This window comes from Bombina bombina, chromosome 6, assembly GCF_027579735.1.
Source record: "Bombina bombina isolate aBomBom1 chromosome 6, aBomBom1.pri, whole genome shotgun sequence".
NCBI lineage: Eukaryota > Metazoa > Chordata > Amphibia > Anura > Bombinatoridae > Bombina > Bombina bombina.
The window spans coordinates 110,221,935-110,242,381 of NC_069504.1; the positions used below are offsets into that span (position 1 = coordinate 110,221,935).

Below are 20,447 nucleotides of genomic sequence, written 5' to 3' on the forward strand. Positions count from 1 at the left end.
CTTATCTGAATGGAACACCAGATAGGGTGGATTACACTGCAGAGAAGATAATTCAGAAACTCTTCTAGCAGAAGAAATAGCAACCAAAAACAAAACTTTCCAAGATAACAACTTGATATCTATGGAATGCAAGGGTTCAAACGGAACCCCTTGAAGAACTGAAAGAACTAAATTTAGACTCCAAGGAGGAGTCAAAGGTCTGTAAACAGACTTGATCCTGACTAAAGCCTGTACAAAAGCTTGAACATCTGGCACAGCTGCCAGTCGTTTGTGTAACAAGACAGATAGAGCAGAAATCTGTCCTTTTAGAGAACTCGCTGACAATCCCTTATCCAAACCTTCTTGTAGAAAGGAAAGGATCCTGGGAATTTTAATCTTACTCCATGAGAATCCCTTGGATTCACACCAACAGATATATCTTTTCCATATTTTATGGAAAAATCTTTCTAGTCACAGGTTTTCTGTCTTGTACCAGAGTATCTATCACGGAATCCGAAAACCCACGCTTAGATAAAATCAAGCGTTCAATTTCCAAGCAGTCAGCTGGAGAGAAACTAGGTTTGGATGTTCGAATGGACTTTGTACTAGAAGATCCTGTCTCAAAGGTAGCTTCCATGGTGGAGCCGATGACATATTCACCAGGTCTACATACCAAGTCCTGCGTGGCCACGCAGGAGCTATCAAAATCACTGAGGCCTTCTCCTGTTTGATCCTGGCTACCAGCCTGGGAATGAGAGGGAACGGTGGAAACGCGTAAGCTAGGTTGAAGGCCCAAGGCGCCACTAATGCATCCACTAGAGTCGCCTTGGGATCCCTGGATCTGGACCCGTAGCAAGGAACCTTGAAGTTCTGACGAGACGCCATCAGATCCATGTCTGGAATGCTCCATAATTGGGTCAACTGGGCAAACACCTCCGGGTGAAGTTCCCACTCCCCCGGATGGAAAGTCTGACGACTCAGATAATCCGCCTCCCAGTTGTCTACTCCTGGGATGTGGATCGCAGATAAGTGGCAGGAGTGATCCTCCGCCCATTTGATGATTTTGGACACCTCTCTCATCACCAGAGAACTCCTTGTTCCCCCCTGATGGTTGATGTAAGCAACAGTCGTCATGTTGTCTGATTGGAATCTTATGAATCTGGCCTTTGCTAGTTGAGGCCAAGCCTGGAGCGCATTGAATATCGCTCTTAGTTCCAGAATGTTTATCGGGAGAAGAGACTCTTCCCGAGACCATAGGCCCTGAGCTTTCAGGGAGTCCCAGACCGCGCCCCAGCCTAATAGACTGGCGTTGGTCGTGACGATGACCAACTCTAGTCTGCGGAAGCTCATTCCCTGGGACAGGTGATCCTGGGTCAGCCACCAACGGAGTGAGTCTCTGGTCTTCTGATCTACTTGAATCACTGGGGACAAGTCTGTATAGTCCCCATTCCACTGTTTGAGCATGCACAGTTGTAATGGTCTTAGATGAATTCGAGCAAAAGGAACTATGTCCATTGCTGCAACCATCAACCCTACTACTTCCATGCACTGAGCTATGGAAGGCCGTAGAATAGAGTGAAGAACTTGACAAGCGTTTAGAAGCTTTGACTTTCTGACATCTGTCAGGAAAATCTTAATTTCTAAAGAATCTATTATTGTCCCCAAGAAGGGGACTCTTGTTGACGGAGACAGGGAACTTTTTTCTATGTTCACCTTCCACCCGTGAGATCTGAGAAAGGCTAGAACAATGTCTGTGTGAGCCTTTGCTTTGGAAAGAAACGACGCTTGAATTAGGATATCGTCCAAGTAAGGTGCCACTGCAATGCCCCTTGGTCTTAGAACCGCTAGAAGGGACCCGAGCACCTTTGTGAAAATCCTTGGAGCAGTGGCTAGCCCGAATGGGAGAGCCAAGAACTGGTAATGTTTGTCCAGAAAGGCGAACCTTAGGAACTGATGATGATCTTTGTGGATAGGAATATGTAGATACGCATCCTTTAAATCCACGGTAGTCATAAAAAAACCCCAGACCTTGTTCCACAGTTGGAACTGGGTGTATCACTCCCATTTTTAACAGGTTTTCTACACAATGTAAGAATGCCTGTCTCTTTATTTGAAGATAAGCGAGACATGTGGAACCTTCCCCTTGGGGGTAGTTCCTTGAATTCTAGAAGATAACCCTGAGAGACTATTTCTAGTGCCCAGGGATCCTGAACATCTCTTGCCCACGCCTGAGCAAAGAGAGAGAGTCTGCCCCCTACTAGATCCGGTCCCGGATCGGGGGCTACCCCTTCATGCTGTCTTGGTAGCAGCAGCAGGTTTCTTGGCCTGCTTACCCTTGTTCCAGCCTTGCATCGGTTTCCAAGCTGGTTTAGTCTGGGAAGCGTTACCCTCTTGTCTAGAGGTTGCAGAGTTGGAGGCCGGTCCGTTCCTGAAATTGCGAAAGGAACGAAAATTGGACTTATTCTTAGCCTTGAAAGGCCTATCTTGTGGGAGGGCATGGCCCTTACCCCCAGTGATGTCTGAAATAATCTCTTTCAATTCTGGCCCAAAGAGGGTCTTACCTTTGAAAAGGATATTAAGCAATTTTGTCTTGGAAGATACATCCGCCGACCAAGACTTTAGCCAGAGCGCTCTGCGCGCCACAATTGCAAACTCTGAATTTTTCGCCGCTAATCTCGCTAACTGCAAAGCGGCATCTAAAATAAAGGAATTAGCTAACTTAAGTGCGTGAATTCTGTCCATAACCTCCTCATACGGAGTCTCTCTACTGAGCGATTTTTCTAGTTCTTCGAACCAGAACCACGCTGCTGTAGTGACAGGAATAATACACAAAATAGGTTGAAGGAGGTAACCTTGCTGTACAAAAATCTTTTTAAGCAAACCCTCCAATTTTTTATCCATAGGATCTTTGAAAGCACAATTGTCCTCAATAGGAATGGTCGTGCGTTTGGCTAGTGTAGAAACCGCCCCCTCGACCTTAGGGACTGTTTGCCATAAGTCCTTTCTGGGGTCGACCATAGGAAATAATTTCTTAAATATAGGAGGAGGGACAAAAGGTATGCCAGGTTTCTCCCACTCCTTATTCACTATGTCCGCCACCCGCTTGGGTATTGGAAAAGCGTCGGGGTGCACCGGGACTTCTAGGAACTTGTCCATCTTGCACAATTTTTCTGGGATGACCAGGTTGTCACAATCATCCAGAGTAGATAGCACCTCCTTAAGCAGTGCGCAGAGATGCTCTAATTTAAATTAAATGTCACAACATCAAGTTCTGCCTGCTGAGAAATTCTTCCTGACTCAGAAATTTCCCCATCTGACAAAACCTCCCTCATAGCCCCTTCGGATTGGTGTGAGGGTATGACAGAGCAATTATAATCAGCGCCCTCCTGCTCTACAGTGTTTAAAACAGAGCAATCGTGCTTTCTCTGAAATGCAGGCATTTTGGATAAAATATTTGCTATGGAGTTATCCATCACTGCCGTCAATTGTTGCATAGTAACAAGCATTGGCGCGCTAGAAGTACTAGGGGTCTCTTGCGTGGGCAAAACTGGTGTAGACACAGAGGGAGATGATGTAGAACTATGTCTACTCCCTTCATCTGATGAATCATCTTGGGCAACTTTACTATCTGTGGCAGTACTGTCTTTACTTTGTTTGGACGCTATGGCACAATTATCACACATATTTGAAGGGGGAGACACATTGGCTTCCATACATACAGAACATAGTCTATCTGAAGGCACATACATGCTAAACAGGCTTAAACTTGGTAATAAAGTACAAAAACCGTTTTAAAACAAAACCGTTACTGTCTCTTTAAATTTTAAACAGGGTACACTTTATTACTGAATATGTGAAAAACTATGAAGGAATTATTCAATCTTAACCAAATTTTCACCACAGTGTCTTAAAGCATTCAAAGCATTGCACCCCAAATTTCAGGCTGTTAACCCTTAAAATGTGGAAACCGGAGCCGTTTACAGTTTTAACCCCCTTACAGTCCCAGCCCCAGCCCCAGCCTTTGCTGCGACTTCACCAAACCCAGGGGAGTATACGATACCAAATGAAGCCTTCTAGGAACCTTTTCAACTAATTCCAGACCCACACACATGCAGCTGCATGTACTGCTCTCAAAAGTAACTGTGCTGTAATGGCGCGAAAATGAGGCTCTGCCTACTACAGAGAAAGGCCCTTCCTGACTGGGAAGGTGTCTAAACCAGTGCCTGACGTAAAAAAACGTTCCCCAAAGTTAAAAAGTGTGAATATCAACATCAAACTGTATAAAATGCCTAAATAAAGCAATCGATCTAGCCCATAAAAGTGTCTACCAGTTTTATAGCCCAAATTAAGCCCTTTATTCTGTTTGAGACTAAAAAAATGGCTTACCGATCCCCATGAAGGGAAAAATGACAGCCTTCCAGCATTACACAGTCTTGTTAGAAATATGGCTTGTCATACCTTAAGCAGAAAAGTCTGCCAACTGCTCCCCCCAACTGAAGTTATCTCATCTCAACAGTCCTGTGTGGGAACAGCAATCGATTTTAGTTACTGCTGCTAAAATCATACTCCTCTCACAAACAGAACTCTTCATCTTTTACTGTTTCAGAGTAAATAGTACATACCAGCACTATTTTAAAATAACAAACTCTTGATAGTAGAATAAAAACTACAACTAAACACCACATACTCTTCACCATCTCCGTGGAGATGCTACTTGTTCAGAGCGGCAAAGAGAATGACTGGGGGGGCGGAGCCTGGGAGGGACTATATGGACAGCTTTTGCTGTGCTCTTTGCCATTTCCTGTTGGGTAGGAGAATATTCCCACAAGTTATGGATGACGGCGTGGACCGGACACACCAATGTTGGAGAAAGTAAGCTTTATTTGCATAGAAAAACATAATAAAATGTTTTATTCCTGTAATAGATTTAGAACATAAACTGCAGCACAAGCTCTGTCTGCATAACATTGAGTGCTGCTGTGTTTTTTATATGCACAAGTCACATGACTGCTGTGACCCAGTGTAACGTGCGTTCTAATATGGCACCTTACATGGGAGAATAATGCACCTTATTAGCATTCATTTTCAAATCAATTTTTTTCAACACTTAGGGGTAAGGTGAACAAATAAACTAGACAGTAGTGATTACTTGATTTTAATTCATAATAAAACATACTTTTTTAATGATTTTTATCAGGTGTTAAGTGTCCCTTTAACTAGAATGTCTGCATGTTAAGGCCACTTGCAAAGTCAATGGAGGAGACTCAAAGTTCCAACTTTATTACAAAAAAACAAACAAGCAGCACATCACCCCACACATATCTAGATCCTACTTTAGAGTTGTGGGTGCGATGTTCTGTTATTGTTTTGTAGATCATCTTGTTTATAGATTAACTCTGTGTGAAACTCACATCACCAGGCTCTTTGGTGGACAGATTGTGAAGTTATTCTCAATATATTAGGTTAGAAGACTGAAATTTTGTACACAAATATCCAAGTTTTGGAATATATTCTTTAAAGGAACTATTCCTAGTTGCTTAGGACATTTTGTATGATAAGTGGATATATCTGTGCTCTAGTGAGTTGTATGTGCTAATATTCAGTTATTTTAATATCAGTGTCTACAGGAGTGTAATAGAAAAAGTCACACCTATGTGTGCCTGCATACATACATAAATACATATATAGAAAACATTTTTAAATCTATTGATATATATGGTTTGAAAATCAATATATTTTATAGACGAAGAACATATAGAAAAATATATAACTTACTTGTTTGTTATGTGCAGGATTTGTTGTACTTGAAGGAGTAGATTGTGACAAAGCTACACTGCTACTTTTCCCCATCTGCTGAGAAGCAAAAAAAAGCACAGTATTTAATCAAAAGAAACAAAAATATTTGTATGCATGTCTTAGTAATTCTGAAATAACTATAAAGAACGCAGTAATTTTGACTCTTGAGAAGAAAAAAAAATGATCCTGAAAAAACAATACTATACTGAAGAATCTGTTTGGAGCTTACAATTAGAAAACAAAATCACATATGACAAAGGAAACACTAAGTCCACATTTGTATTACCGTTTATAAAAAATGTGCTCTTCAAATGGGTGTTTGAATTAGAGGGCCTTTTAAATACACCCGAGATACTATGTATTTCCTGGGTTGTCAAAAGGTTTCTCATGATTTCACTCTGTGAAAACCAAATCAGACTACTTTGGACACTCTTCATTCAAAGTTTTTTTTACTTCAATTGTCACCTAATTTTTAGATTTATGGAATTTAACAGCCTTGACTTAAACTCATTGTCCCAAGTATTGCACAACATATTGTATCTTTTTACACAGTTTTTTTGTTGTTGCTAATGTTCATAATACGCAAGTTGAATATATTTATATGTCACAATCTAATAAACAGGAATGAGGGCTACTAACTTTATAGCATTATAGATTTATAAGATTACATATCTTTACACTGATAGTATAGAAGTACAAGATATCATGTACTGTATAATTTATTTTAAAGTTCTAATATTTAAAAAAAAAAAATACTAGAACTTTTGGAAAATATATTGTATGCTTACCGGATAAATTAATATATTTCATGGTGGTGAGAGTCCACAATCCATTACCCTGGGACTTGATTCCCAAAAAGGAAAACTTTCCCAAGTCAAAATTTGGGAGAACTCCCTCATCGCCAACAAAACTGCAAGTTCCCCCTTGATGATTAATATAAGCCACTGCTGTGACATTGTCTGATTGAAAACACAGATAAGTCTCTCTATTTAGAAGATACCAGCTCTGAAGGGCCCTGAAGAGTATTTATTTATAGTTACCTTGCCTCCTAAGGAGACCAAACTTACTGTGCTCTCCTAAACCCCCAAACTGCACCCCAACCCAAAAGACTTGCATTTGTTGTGATAACAGTCTAGGTTGGAGGAACAGATGATGCCCCCAGAGAAATAGCTGATTATTTATCCACCAGGAAAGATATTGTTTTGCTCTGAGATCCAAAAAGATTTTCCGTGGTGTAATCCTTGCACCACTGACGAAGCATACTAAGCTGAAGAAGTCTCATGTGACACAGAAAAAAATGGAATAGTATTTGATTCTGCTTTTATTAGACCTAACACTTCCATGCAACGAGCTACAGTAGGAAAAGGAATTGACTTGAAGAAGCTGATACTTTAATCTCTTTTGATATGTCATAAAGAGTCTCATAGAGGTTGAGTTTATGACACCAAGGAAGGAGACTCTGATTAGAGAAGAGAACTCTTTGTAAAATTGAGTTTCCAACCATGCTTTTGAAGAAACAAGAGACTGCTGGTATGAGATACTGCCAAAGGTAAAGATGGAGCCCGTCCAGGTAAGAAACCACTAAAATACCCTGAGCTCGTATTACAGACAAGAGAGTTAACAGAACCGTCGTAAAAAATCTGGGTAGCCAGACCAAATGTTTGTTCAGAAACATAAATCTTAGAAACTGGTGATGATCCTTGTGGATAGGAATATGAAGGCAAGCATCCTTCAAATCTATCATAGACATAAACTTCCCTTGTTGAACAAGAGGTAGAATAATCTGAATAGTTTCCAGTTTAAAAGTAAAAGGCACCCTGAGAAATCTGTTTAACATCTTTAAATTCAGAATAGGCCTGTAAGTTCTCTCCTTCTTGGGAACAATAAAGAGGTTTGAATAAAACCCATGTCCTTATTATTATATTGGTACTGGGACTATTACATCCATAGATTCCAGATTCAAGACTGACTGAAAAAAGGCTTTTGCCTTGACAGGGTACCCTCTCTGGGGAGGCCTTGATTTATATCATATTCTGTATACCTGGGAACCTATATTTAGAAACTCATATATTCTGAATTAATTGATACCAGGTCTCATGAAAAAGGTGTAGTCTGCCCTCTACCAGAAACTCTGGATCAGAAGCAGCATCTTCATGCTAAATTGGTAACGGAAGAAGGCTTTTTTTATTTATTGCTTAGACACGTTCCAATTAGAATTGGACTTCTAGGAGAATCTGGAAGAATCCTGTTTCTGTGAAGATGGAAATGGATTTTTGGTGCCTAATGAATAAAAATGTCTAGTTGCCCAATTCTTTCCCTTAGACTTCTTATCTTGAGGGAGAAAAGCTCCTTTCCCTCCAGTCACAGTAGAGATAATGACATCAAACCAGACCCAAACACAATCTTTCCCTGAAAAAGAAGAGATAAAAGTCTAGATTTTAAAACCATGTCATCTGACCATGATTTCAACCACAAGGTATTTCTGGTCAAAACTGCTAAAACCATTAATCTTAATAATCTCAACAATAATATCGTTATTTCAAGTTTCCAGATTTTGAAAAACTTTATCAACAGAATCATCTAACAACTGCTCAGATAAACTGTCACACCAAATAGTAGAAGCTGCTGCAACACAAGCGATACTAATCACTGACCTAGAAAGAAAACCTGCTTGCTGAAAAGCCTTTCTATGTAAGGACTCCAATTTCCTATCAATAGGGTCTTTGAAGGAAGTACTATCCTGTAAGGGAATAGTAGTGCGTTTAGCTAAAGTAGAAACAGCACTATCCAACTTTAGGATAGTTTCCCAAAGTTCAATACTAGCTGGGTTAAAATGAATACTGGGCTTAGAACACTTTTTCGTAATTATCTCAGAAATAGCCTCTGGAACGAGAAAAAATTCAGGAGACTTAGCTGTAGGTTTGAAAATCAAATCCAATTGCTTAAAATACTTTTCCTTGGGAGCTTTAGGATCTTGAACACCTAAAGAACATAGAACCTCCCTCAAAACTGAACAAAGATGTTCAAACTTAAAAATAAAGGGAGGAGGCATCTGTGACCTGATCAGAAACAAACTCCTGATCATCAAACTATTTCATGCTCAGAAGACAGAGCCGAGGAGTCGGCAAACATTAAAAAACTGCTTATCTGAAGTGATCCTATTTGATTCAGAAATGCTAGAAGTGTAAAGGGACAGACCTGGAGTGGATTGTTTGAGATTTTGGACCGTCACCTTAACCCCCCCCCCCCCCCCCGACCTCATTCTCCACTCAGCTTTATGCTCCTTTTTCTACCCTTATTAATTAGAGCAGTTAAAGGGATACTAAACCCCATTTTTTTATTCAGATAGAGCATGCAATTTTAAGCAACTTTCTAATTTACTCCTTTTATCAATTTTTCTTTGTTCTCTTGATATCTTTATTTGAAAAAGCAGGAACGTAAGCTTACAAACCAGTGCTTAAATGTAGCCACCAATCAGCAAGCGCTATCCATGTGCTGAACCAAAAATGGGCCTGCTCCTATGCTTACATTCCTGCTTTTTCAAGTAAAGATACCAAGAGAACGAAGAAAAATTGATAATAGGAGTAAATTAGTGCTTAAAATTGCATGCTCCATCTGAATCATGAAAGAAAAAAAATTGGGTTCAGTATCCCTTTAAGTAGTTCTTTCATCTAATATCAATAATACAAAAATAATTAACATGGAAACAATAGTTATTTTTCCCTTAGAGCTGTCTCTGAATTGGACCGTATGAGACCCTCATTGGATGATCTGTTTTCAGATAAAACAAATAAAACAAATTGGGCGCGATCCGATATCGATCGCAGTTTGCGGCGCAAGCGAGGGAACCGGCGTCGCCCGCAGTTTCAGCTCGCAACTCGAGCCATCCCATATAGGTCGCCGTCAGATGCTAACGTGCCGTAAGTCTCACAAACCAGCGATGTCCAGAAATCTGCGTAAGTACAAATTTCTGGCGTCGCCAGTGACTTGCGCCACGTTAGAATCTGCCGGCGCCTACAAAACCTGACTAAAGTCTAAATCACCCGCACTGTCTAACACGCCTCCCTAACATAGCCCGCACTGTCTAACACGCCTCCCTAACATAGCCCGACACGTCTAACCCTCTATCCGCTATCCCCCCTCACTAGCCTAACAATAAAAATGCTATTAACCCCTAAACCGCCGCTCCCGTACCCCGCCGCAACCTAATAAAGTTATTAACCCCTAAACCGCTGCTCCCGTACCCCGCCGCCAGCTATATTATATCTATAACCCCCTAAAGTGAGCCCCTAACACCGCCGCCATCTATATTAAAATGATTAACCCCTAATGTAAGCCCCTTACACCGCCGCCATCTCTATTAAAATGATTAACCCCTAATTTAATCTACCTACCCCGCCGCCAGCTATATTATCTATATTAACCCTAAGTATATTATAGTTAATATAGGTATTACATTATATATATTAACTATATTAACCCTAATTATATTAGGGTTAATATAGTTAATATAGTTACTATAGTATTTATATTAACTATATTAACTCTATCTAACCCTAACTAAATTTATATTAAATTAATCTAATTCATTTATAAACTAAAATGTTCCTATTTAAATCTAAATACTTACCTATAAAATAAACCCTAAGATAGCTACAATATAATTAATAATTACATTGTAGCTATGTTAGGGTTAATATTTATTTTACAGGTAAATTGTTAATTATTTTAACTAGGTATAATAGCTATTAAATAGTTATTAACTATTTAATATCTACCTAGTTAAAATAATTACCCAATTACCTGTAAAATAAATCCTAACCTAAGTTACAAATACACCTACACTATCAATAAATTTAATAAACTACTAACATCTATCTAAAAATACAATTAAATTAACTAAACTAAATTACAAAAACAAACAAACACTAAATTACAAAAAATAAAAAAAAGATTACAAGATATTTAAGCTAATTACACCTATTCTAAGCCCCCTAATAAAATAATAAACCCCCAAAATAAAAAAAATTCCCTGCCCTATTCTAAATTCAACAAATTTCAAAGCTCTTTACCTTACCAGCCCTTAAAAGGGCCTTTTGTGGGGCATGCCCCAAAGAATTCAGCTCTTTTGCATACAAGAAATACAATACCCCCCCCCCCCATTACAACCCACCACCCACATACCCCTATTCTAAACCCACCCAAACCCCCCTTAAAAAAGCCTAACACTACCCCCCTGAAGATCTCCCTACCTTGTCTTCACCACACCGGGCCGGGGCGTCCGCCGAATTCCGATTGGCTGATAGGATTCTATCAGCCAATCGGAATTAAGTTAAAAAATTCTGATTCAGCCAATCAGATTCAAGTTCAATCCGATTGGCTGATCCAATCAGCCAATCAGATTGAGCTCGCATTCTATTGGCTGTTCCGATCAGCCAATAGAATGCGAGCTCAATCTGATTGGCTGATTGGATCAGCCAATCGGATTGAACTTGAATCTGATTGGCTGATTCAATCAGCCAATCAGAATTTTTTAACTTAATTCCGATTGGCTGATAGAATCCTATCAGCCAATCGGAATTCGGCGGACGCCATCTTGGATGACGTAATTTAAAGGTACATCATTCCAAGTTCAGCAGTCGGCCGGGATGGATGCTCCGCGGCGGCGGAGCGAAGAAAGAAGATTGAAGATGCCGCCGGAAGAATGAAGACTTTGCTGCCGCTTGGAGGAAGACGTCGCTGGAGGAAGAATTCTTCTTTGCCGCTTGGAGGAAGACATCGCCGGAGGAAGAATTCTTCTTTGCCGCTTGGAGGAAGACATCGCCCGGATCGGATCAGGAGTTCGGCCCGGTGTGGTGAAGACAAGGTAGGGAGATCTTCAGGGGGGTAGTGTTAGGCTTTTTTAAGGGGGGTTTGGGTGGGTTTAGAATAGGGGTATGTGGGTGGTGGGTTGTAATGGGGGGGGGGGGGGGGTATTGTATTTCTTGTATGCAAAAGAGCTGAATTCTTTGGGGCATGCCCCACAAAAGGCCCTTTTAAGGGCTGGTAAGGTAAAGAGCTTTGAAATTTGTTGAATTTAGAATAGGGCAGGGAATTTTTTTTATTTTGGGGGTTTATTATTTTATTAGGGGGCTTAGAATAGGTGTAATTAGCTTAAATATCTTGTAATCTTTTTTTTATTTTTTGTAATTTAGTGTTTGTTTTTTTTTGTAATTTAGTTTAGTTAATTTAATTGTATTTTTAGATAGATGTTAGTAGTTTATTAAATTTATTGATAGTGTAGGTGTATTTGTAACTTAGGTTAGGATTTATTTTACAGGTAATTGGGTAATTATTTTAACTAGGTAGATATTAAATAGTTAATAACTATTTAATAGCTATTATACCTAGTTAAAATAATTAACAATTTACCTGTAAAATAAATATTAACCCTAACATAGCTACAATGTAATTATTAATTATATTGTAGCTATCTTAGGGTTTATTTTATAGGTAAGTATTTAGATTTAAATAGGAACATTTTAGTTTATAAATGAATTAGATTAATTTAATATAAATTTAGTTAGGGTTAGATAGAGTTAATATAGTTAATATAAATACTATAGTAACTATATTAACCCTAATATAATTAGGGTTAATATAGTTAATATATATAATGTAATACCTATATTAACTATAATATACTTAGGGTTAATATAGATAATATAGCTGGCGGCGGGGTAGGTAGATTAAATTAGGGGTTAATCATTTTAATAGAGATGGCGGCGGTGTAAGGGGCTTACATTAGGGGTTAATCATTTTTATATAGGTGGCGGCGGTGTAAGGGGTCAGATTAGGGGATAGATAAGGTAGATGGCGGCGGTTTTAGAGGCTCACAGTAGGGGGTTAGTTTATGTAGATGGCGGCGGGGTCCGGGAGCGGCGGTTTAGGGGGTAATAACTTTATTAGGGATTTCGGGGGGGGGGGGGGGAATCGCGGTTGACAGGTAGATAGACATTGCGCATGCGTTAGGTGTTAGGTTTATTTTAGCAGATCGCGGTTGACAGGGAGATAGACATTGCGCATGCGTTAGGTGTTAGGTTTATTTTCTAGTTAGTTTAGGGAGTTACGGGGCTCCAATAGTCAGCGTAAGGCTTCTTACGGCTGCTTTTTGTGGCGAGGTGAAAATGGAGTAAGTTTTCTCCATTTTCGCCACGTAAGTCCTTACGCTGCATATTGGATACCAAACTGCGCGGGTTTGGTATACCTGCCTATGGCCCAAAAAACTGCGGGCGACGGCAGAAATATACACGCGTAACTTCTAGGTTACGCCGTATATGTGATACCAAATCCGCGCAAATATTGGCATCGCCGGCTTTTGCGGGCGACGCTTTATATCGGATCGACCCCATTATGCTTACCTGATAATTTTATTTTCTTCAGATGGAAAGAGTCCACAGCTGCATTCATAACTTTTTGGAAATATGAACCTGGCCACCAGGAGGAGGCAAAGACACCCCAGCCAAAGGCTTAAATACTCCTCCCACTCCCCTCACCCCCCAGTCATTCTGACGAGGAACAGTAGAAGAATATCAGGGTGAAAAAGGTGCCAGAAGAATAAAAATAGACGCCCCACATAAAAAAATACGGGTGGGGAGCTCTGGACTCTTTCCATCTGAAGAAAATAAAATTATCAGGTAGGCATAATTTATGTTTTTCTTCATAAATGGAAAGAGTCCACAGCTGCATTCATTACTTTTGGGAAAACAATACCCAAGCTATAGAGGACACTGAATGCTAAGACGGGAGGGTACAAGAGGCCATTCTGAGGGCACCGGGCCTGAAACCACTACCCAACAAACCCCCGCTTCGTCCGAAGCCGAGAACATTGAAAGAAAAAAGCCTCAAGGACACTGACCCGCAGATAGTCCGGAAGCCTAGCTAGAGACCGCAAAATCAGACTTGAGTCAACAGTCCTCCAGGAGACACCGTCGCCCAGCGATTAGCCCCCAACCACACACCCCTTACTAGCGAAGGGAACACCAGCCCAAAACCCCCAAAGGGACAGGGAAAAAAACAACAACAAAAAAAACGGAAATCGAAAGGACACCACAAAATTCCATAAAGGAATACACCAAGAATAAGCCAAGCTCATAAAGACCCAAATGGGTCCAAAACAATAAGGGGAGGCCACACCCAGATCAACATAACACAAAGTCTAGGACCGGGCATCCGAACAACGATTTCCACTCTCCACGTCGAGTAGAAGCACCGAAACGACAACAGAGAACTTATCCTCAAGTCATCAACGCTTAGAATACTGAAGTATTCAACACATACGTATAGCAGACCCAGACGAGGTAAACACCTGATTTAGAAAACTTTACTAAGAAGTAAAATGCGGCCAAACAAGATATCGGATTTTAAAAACTCCAAAACAGAGGGCACCCTTTAAGCAATCCCAGCCTCCAGACTGACACATAGGTCCCAAAGGGGAGAAGTATAGAACTTCAACTAGGACCATTACAACCCCGCGGAACAACAATTTCAGGACCTACTTCCAGCCGGGCCAGCCCAAGCGGGAGTAGGTCCGGAAACAGGGGAATAGAAGAACCACGGCACCCGCTCACAAAAGAGCGGAAAAAACAGCTTCAGCCATTCCACAGAGCTCGGGAACCCCCCGAGATTCCATAAAGACAGTTGACAAGGCTAAAGATCCAGAAGAGTCTAGCAACGGCCCTCTCGGCGCGGAGTCAGCAAAAGAACAGAACAACCCAGAGAGCATGCCTCTCTCCAAATAGGTTAAACCTCTGTTCCATCCCTTGAATTCTAGAAAAAGTCCTAAACAAGGCTTCCATAGGAGAACAAGCCCCCCTTAAGAAAAAGGGGGCCATTAGAGACAGAGCACCTGCCCACGAGGCACAAGCCGAATAAGAGAACACTCTCCAACGCAGATGAACCTGGAAGAATCCCCTGAAAACCTAGCACATAGAAGGGTGCATTAGCTGCAGTGGTTACCCTATAACCCCTCGCATGCAGAACCGCAATGCCATCAGATTACTTCAGCAAACCGTCCAAGGGAAACCGTTCATTGAGGGTAGGCAAAGCCAATGAATAGTGGCACTCAGGGTCCAAAAGGTCCTAGCCCAAATTCCCGGAACAGGAGAACCCCGAACCTGCGCTGGATCCTGAAGACAGGTTAATGGTGTTTTAGCAAGGATATTTGCAGGACATGCGTTATGAAGAGAACATAGCCACAGCTGGATTTGAACCCTTGACCTTCAGCTTTCAAGGAAGCATAGCTACCTCTAAGCCATTGAGGTACACCATGAACTGGAGCCACAGGGGAAAACGCTGAGCAAAGCCTCAGCAACCAGAAGAACCAGGGTGATGACAGGTTTGAGCCCCCCATTGTTTAAAACAAACAATATCCCGAAAATTGAAACACCCCGTCTGACATAGAAACAGACCCACAGGGAGATATTAATGTAATATCCAGGAGAACCTGGAGAATGAGAACACCTCGCAAGTCCCAACCCAAGAAGGAGACCACCCTATGCCGAAGTCCAACGCTCCAAAGGAGCTAAGGCATCTCGAAACCAAGACACTAGAGCCCATAGGCGTTCGACTGCCACAAGTTGACCCAGCAAGGGAATACCATGAGGACAAGGTCACTCGGTCAAAGCTAGTCTTCACCTCACCATACGAGACAGAGGAGTACCTGAAACCAAGGATGTGGAGCATCCCTAGATCTGAAAAAACTCCTAAGCAGAGTCCAAAAGAACTCTCTCATAGGGAAATTCAGGTCCCCAAAGGAGACCCAACTCACATGGAGGAACAGACAAATCCAAAGGGTCTCAAGAAGAGAGCAATCCTCTCCCGAAGGGAAACCCAGGGCCCCATAAGGAGACCTAACCCACATGGAGAAGTCCAAAGGTCTCACTGACCAGAGAACCCCGGAAGAAACACGTCCAACAGGACAATGCCAAACTGCCTTTACCAGCGGTGAGGAGGCGCTAAACCTCCAATCCTCCCACTTGAGGAAGAATACTCTAAGTCTTGAGAGACTCGGAAGCAATATGAGTGACACAGCGGAACGCCGCTGACCCAGTCAACCAACTTGAAGGCTCAATAAGGACTGAAACAATCCTTCCAGCCTCACGGACCCTAGAGCCCTCGTTAGAATGCTTAGCTGAAACTTGTAAAATAAAAACAAGAAATACAAATAATAAAGCACTAAGCGCCTCGACTGGACCAGCCAGGCTGAACCGGCGCCACGTGTCTGAACAGGCCACGAGACAGAAGGTCTGAATCCAAACAGGACCAGCCTGCAACAGGGCCATAACTGTCAAGCTGCCTAAAGCCTCCCTCAGAAGGGAAGAGAAAAACAGACAAAACATAGGAGTAGCATGTCCCCTAACAACTTCCGCAGAAATAACAGCGAGAATCGATCCCAGAGATAGTTCCCGAAGAAAACATATAATCAAAATAAAAGACATCCTAACCGGATAAAAGAAAATATAAGGCAGCCCGCAGGCAAACGCCTAAGAAGAAACAGGCATACCCGCAGGATCAGCCAAACTGAACCCTGATCCAACAAAAACTGGGGGGGGGGGGGAACAAGCCACCCTGCAAGGAGGGATAAACATAATCTGGGTTACCCGCATGTGTAGTAGTAGGGAGCGCTAGGGAACTCACCTCTCAGAGGACAGAACCACCAGAGGCGGATTGCACAGTGACTCTTGATTCCCCATGCCAGAGAAACAAGGCGCTCTAATACGGCATATCGAACATAACTGATTGACCCGTGTCAATGGGGCCAATTCACATTTTTCACAAGTCGAAGAATCTGAAATGTCTCAGCATCAGAATCCTCCATAACTGCATAGAGAATATATTAATATGGACTAAAGAAAAATCTAAATGGCACCTGACACCCACAATGGCTGGGGCACTAACCACCTCCTAGAACCAGACACTAGCAGACCCAAATTTTGCAGTCACCACACGGTCAGGAATGCAGAAATAGAAGACCAGAACATAAACACGTCCAGTCACAAGGTGAACCGTACAGTTAAAAAAAGCACGCCCAACCAAAAGGTCACGTCACTTCCAAAGACCCCTATGTTCTAAACCAAGAGCCCAGTTATACACTACACATAAGCAGATTGAATCACATAACAAACATGATTAAAAAAAACCCCTGTTCAATAATCCCCCTTGGGAGATATTAACCCTTGATTCCATGAACCAAAGGAGCCTCACTGAGGCCCTATCCTTTATACTTAATAAATCCCGCAGGATAGTACCTTAAGGAAACAAATAAGATACAGTACATTCATATGAAGGAACATGGAACAATTTTATCGGAATCTACACCGTGGAACAGGAACACGGCCCTTCAAGTGTGACGAATAGTAGCAGCGCCTCCGCCATGGACTTGAGAGAAGAAAGCTGGCGGTGTAGCGAAGATCGACAACGCTGATTGCTTGTGGAGCTGTTAATATGAGTCGGGATGGTTTTGCAGAAAGACTCTCACTGCATCTCCGGAATTTAACTTTCATCCAGGCTCTCACTGAGAGGCTGACAGGATTACTTAAAACTCCCATCCCATGTTGAAGAGTACTACCCTCCATAAGAGACAAAACAAACTTCTGACACTTCTCTGCCAACCTCCTGGGACGAAAGGTAAAGAATGACTGGGGGATGAGGGGAGTGGGAGGAGTATTTAAGCCTTTGGCTGGGGTGTCTTTGCCTCCTCCTGGTGGCCAGGTTCTTATTTCCCAAAAGTAATGAATGACGCTGTGGACTCTTTCCATTTATGAAGAAAAGTAAGTATATCTGATATGTTCCGGAAGTAGGAAATCTTGGTTATCAAGGAATAAAAAAATGGTTGGATAGAAATTGTAATTGAGAAATATTTGTCCCTAGAAATGGTCCCACGAGGTCTCAGGATTTACAAGTTTCCCACTTTTACAATTACAGATGAGGAATTTTTTAGCAAATGGAATGCCATTTTTATGGACTGTTCAGTTAAATTGATGCAGATGCTCATAGTATAAGAAACAGCAGTTCAAACAATTACATATTGTGATCACTGAATTGCAAGGGGAAATTAATAATTTTGTGACCAATAAAGCATACAAAAGACTGGATGACATTCTTAGTAAAACAGTGACTTCTGTTAAAGAAGGCATAGATGTCTTAAAAATTAAGAAATTTGACCGTGACTTTTAAAACTATAAAACTAGTTCATGTGTGGCCAACTAAAAAGAAAATCGAGAAGAAACAAGCAAGCATGTCACCTTCTCTGATACAGATTTGTCATCTACAGAGGATGAGGATAGAGCTACTACAATACTGAAGACACCTGAAGATATTAATCTGTTGGATAGGATAAAATTATAGAGGGGTCAGATCTTATTAGGCAGGGCCGGTGCTAGGATTTTTGGTCACACAGGCGAGTATACATTTTGTGCCCCCCCCCATTAGATACCATTTCTGATTTTTACAAAATGTCAAAAAGATGTACTAAAAAACCCTAAAGATAATTATATAAACACTATATACATATATAGTATATATATATACATATATATAGTATATATATATACATATATATAGTATATATATATACATATATAGTACACTATATATATATATATATATATATATATATATATATATACCCCCCAATAACCGGACTGCTATCAGTAGCTAGCTAGTTTGTAACAGTGCACTACAGACAGTGAATGAAAGCTGGACGTGCCACCGGAGAGAGCGGGATGAACATTCATGACCATGAGTAGTCTGTCACTATCACCATTGGGGTAACAGAGGGAGCGCCGCGCGCGGATTGGAGGAGGAGGAGCTAACTGACTGAGGCACCTTACTTAGAATTGGAACTTGGAAGATGAGAAGCCATCAGATCTATTTCTGGAAGACCCCACATCTGTAAAATCTGATAAAATACATCTGGATGGAGAGACCACTCCCCCGGATGTAAGGTCTGAAGGCTGAAATAATCCGCTTCCCAATTGTCTACACCTGGGATATGCACCGCAGAAATTAGACAAGAGCTGGATTCTGCCCAAGAAAGTATCTGAGATACTTCTTTCATAGCTAGGGGACTGTGAGTCCCACCCTGACAATTGACATATGCCACAGTTGTGATATTGTCCGTCTGAAAACAAATGAATGGTTCTCTCTTTAACATAGGTGAAATCTGAAGAGCCCTGAAAATAGCACGGAGTTCTAAAATATGGATTGGTAACCTCGCCTCTTGAGGTTTCCAAACCCCTTGTGCTATCAGAGATCCCCAGACAGCTCCCCAACCTGAATGACTTGCATCTGTTGTGATCACAGTCCAGGTAGGACGAACAAAAGAGGCCCCCTGAATTAAACCATGATGGTCTAACCACCAAGTCAGAGAGAGTTGAATGTTGGGATTTAAGTATATCAATTCTGATATCCGAGTATAATCCCTGCACCATTGATTCAGCATACAAAGCTGTAGAGGTCTCATGTGAAAACAAGCAAAGGGGATCACGTCCGATGCTGCAGTCATGAGACCTAAAACTTCCATACACATAGCCACTGAAGGGAATGATTGAGACTGAAGGTTTCAACAAGCGGAAACCAATTTCATTTGTCTCTTGTCTGTTAAGGACAGAGTCATGGACACTGAATCTATCTGGAAACCTAAAAAGGTGACCCTTGTCTGAGGAATCAAGAAACTCTTTGGTAAATTGATTCTCCAACCATGTCTTTGAAGAAACAACACTAGTTGATTCATGTGAGATTCGGCTAAATGTAAAGACTGAGCTAGAACCAAGATATCGTCCAAATAAGGAAACACTGGGACTCTTACAAAATGATTCAAAAACTTCAGATCCAGAACTGGCTGATTCGAATATAACCCTAGAACCTGTTCCTGAAACGGAACTGGTATTATTACCCCTGAAAGCTCTAGATCTGAAACACTTCAGAAAAGCCTGAGCCTTCACCGGATTTGCTGGAACATGAGAGAGAAAGAATCTTCTCACAGGAGGTCTTACTCTGAATCCTATTCGATACCCTTGAGAGACAATACTCTAAATCCACTGATTTTGAACAGAATCTACCCAAATGTCTTGGAATAATTTCAACCTGCCCCCCACCAGCTGAACTGGATTGAGGGCCGCACCTTCATGCAGACTTGGGGGCTGGCTTTAGTTTCTTAAAAGGCTTGGATTTATTCCAAATTGAAGGTTTCCAATTGGAACCAGAGTCTTTAGGGGAACAATTGGTTTTCTGTTCCTTGCTCTGTCGAAAAGAACGAAAACGATTAGAAGCTTTAGTTTTACCCTTAGATCTTTTATCCTGAGGCAAAAAACTCCCTTCCCTCCAGTGATAGTTGAAATAATTGAATCCAACTGAGGACAAAATAAATTGTTACCTTGGAAAGAAAGAGATAGTAATCTAGACTTAAATACCATGTCAGCATTCCAAGATTTGAGCCATAAAGCTCTTCTAGCTAAAATAGCTAAAGACCGAATTAACATCAATTTTGATGATATCAAAAATAGCATCACAGATAAAATGATTAGCATGTTGAAGCAAATGAACAATGTTAGACAAATCAGGATCCGTTTCCTGTTGCGCTAAGCTATCCAACCAAAAAGTTGATGCAGCCGCAACATTAGCCATAGCAA

The 20,447-nt window shown here is 41.3% G+C and overlaps 1 protein-coding gene across 3 annotated transcripts in view; it reads right to left on the bottom strand.

Moving 5' to 3' along the window:
• ATXN7L1 (ataxin 7 like 1) overlaps positions 1 to 20,447 on the bottom strand; it is a 746,759-nt gene that overhangs the window by 57,532 nt on the left and 668,780 nt on the right. For all 3 annotated transcript variants that reach the window (XM_053716561.1, XM_053716562.1, XM_053716563.1), the window contains one exon: positions 5,755 to 5,832. In XM_053716561.1, coding sequence (XP_053572536.1) covers positions 5,755 to 5,832 — 78 coding nt within the window. The remainder of the gene's footprint in view (positions 1 to 5,754; positions 5,833 to 20,447) is intronic.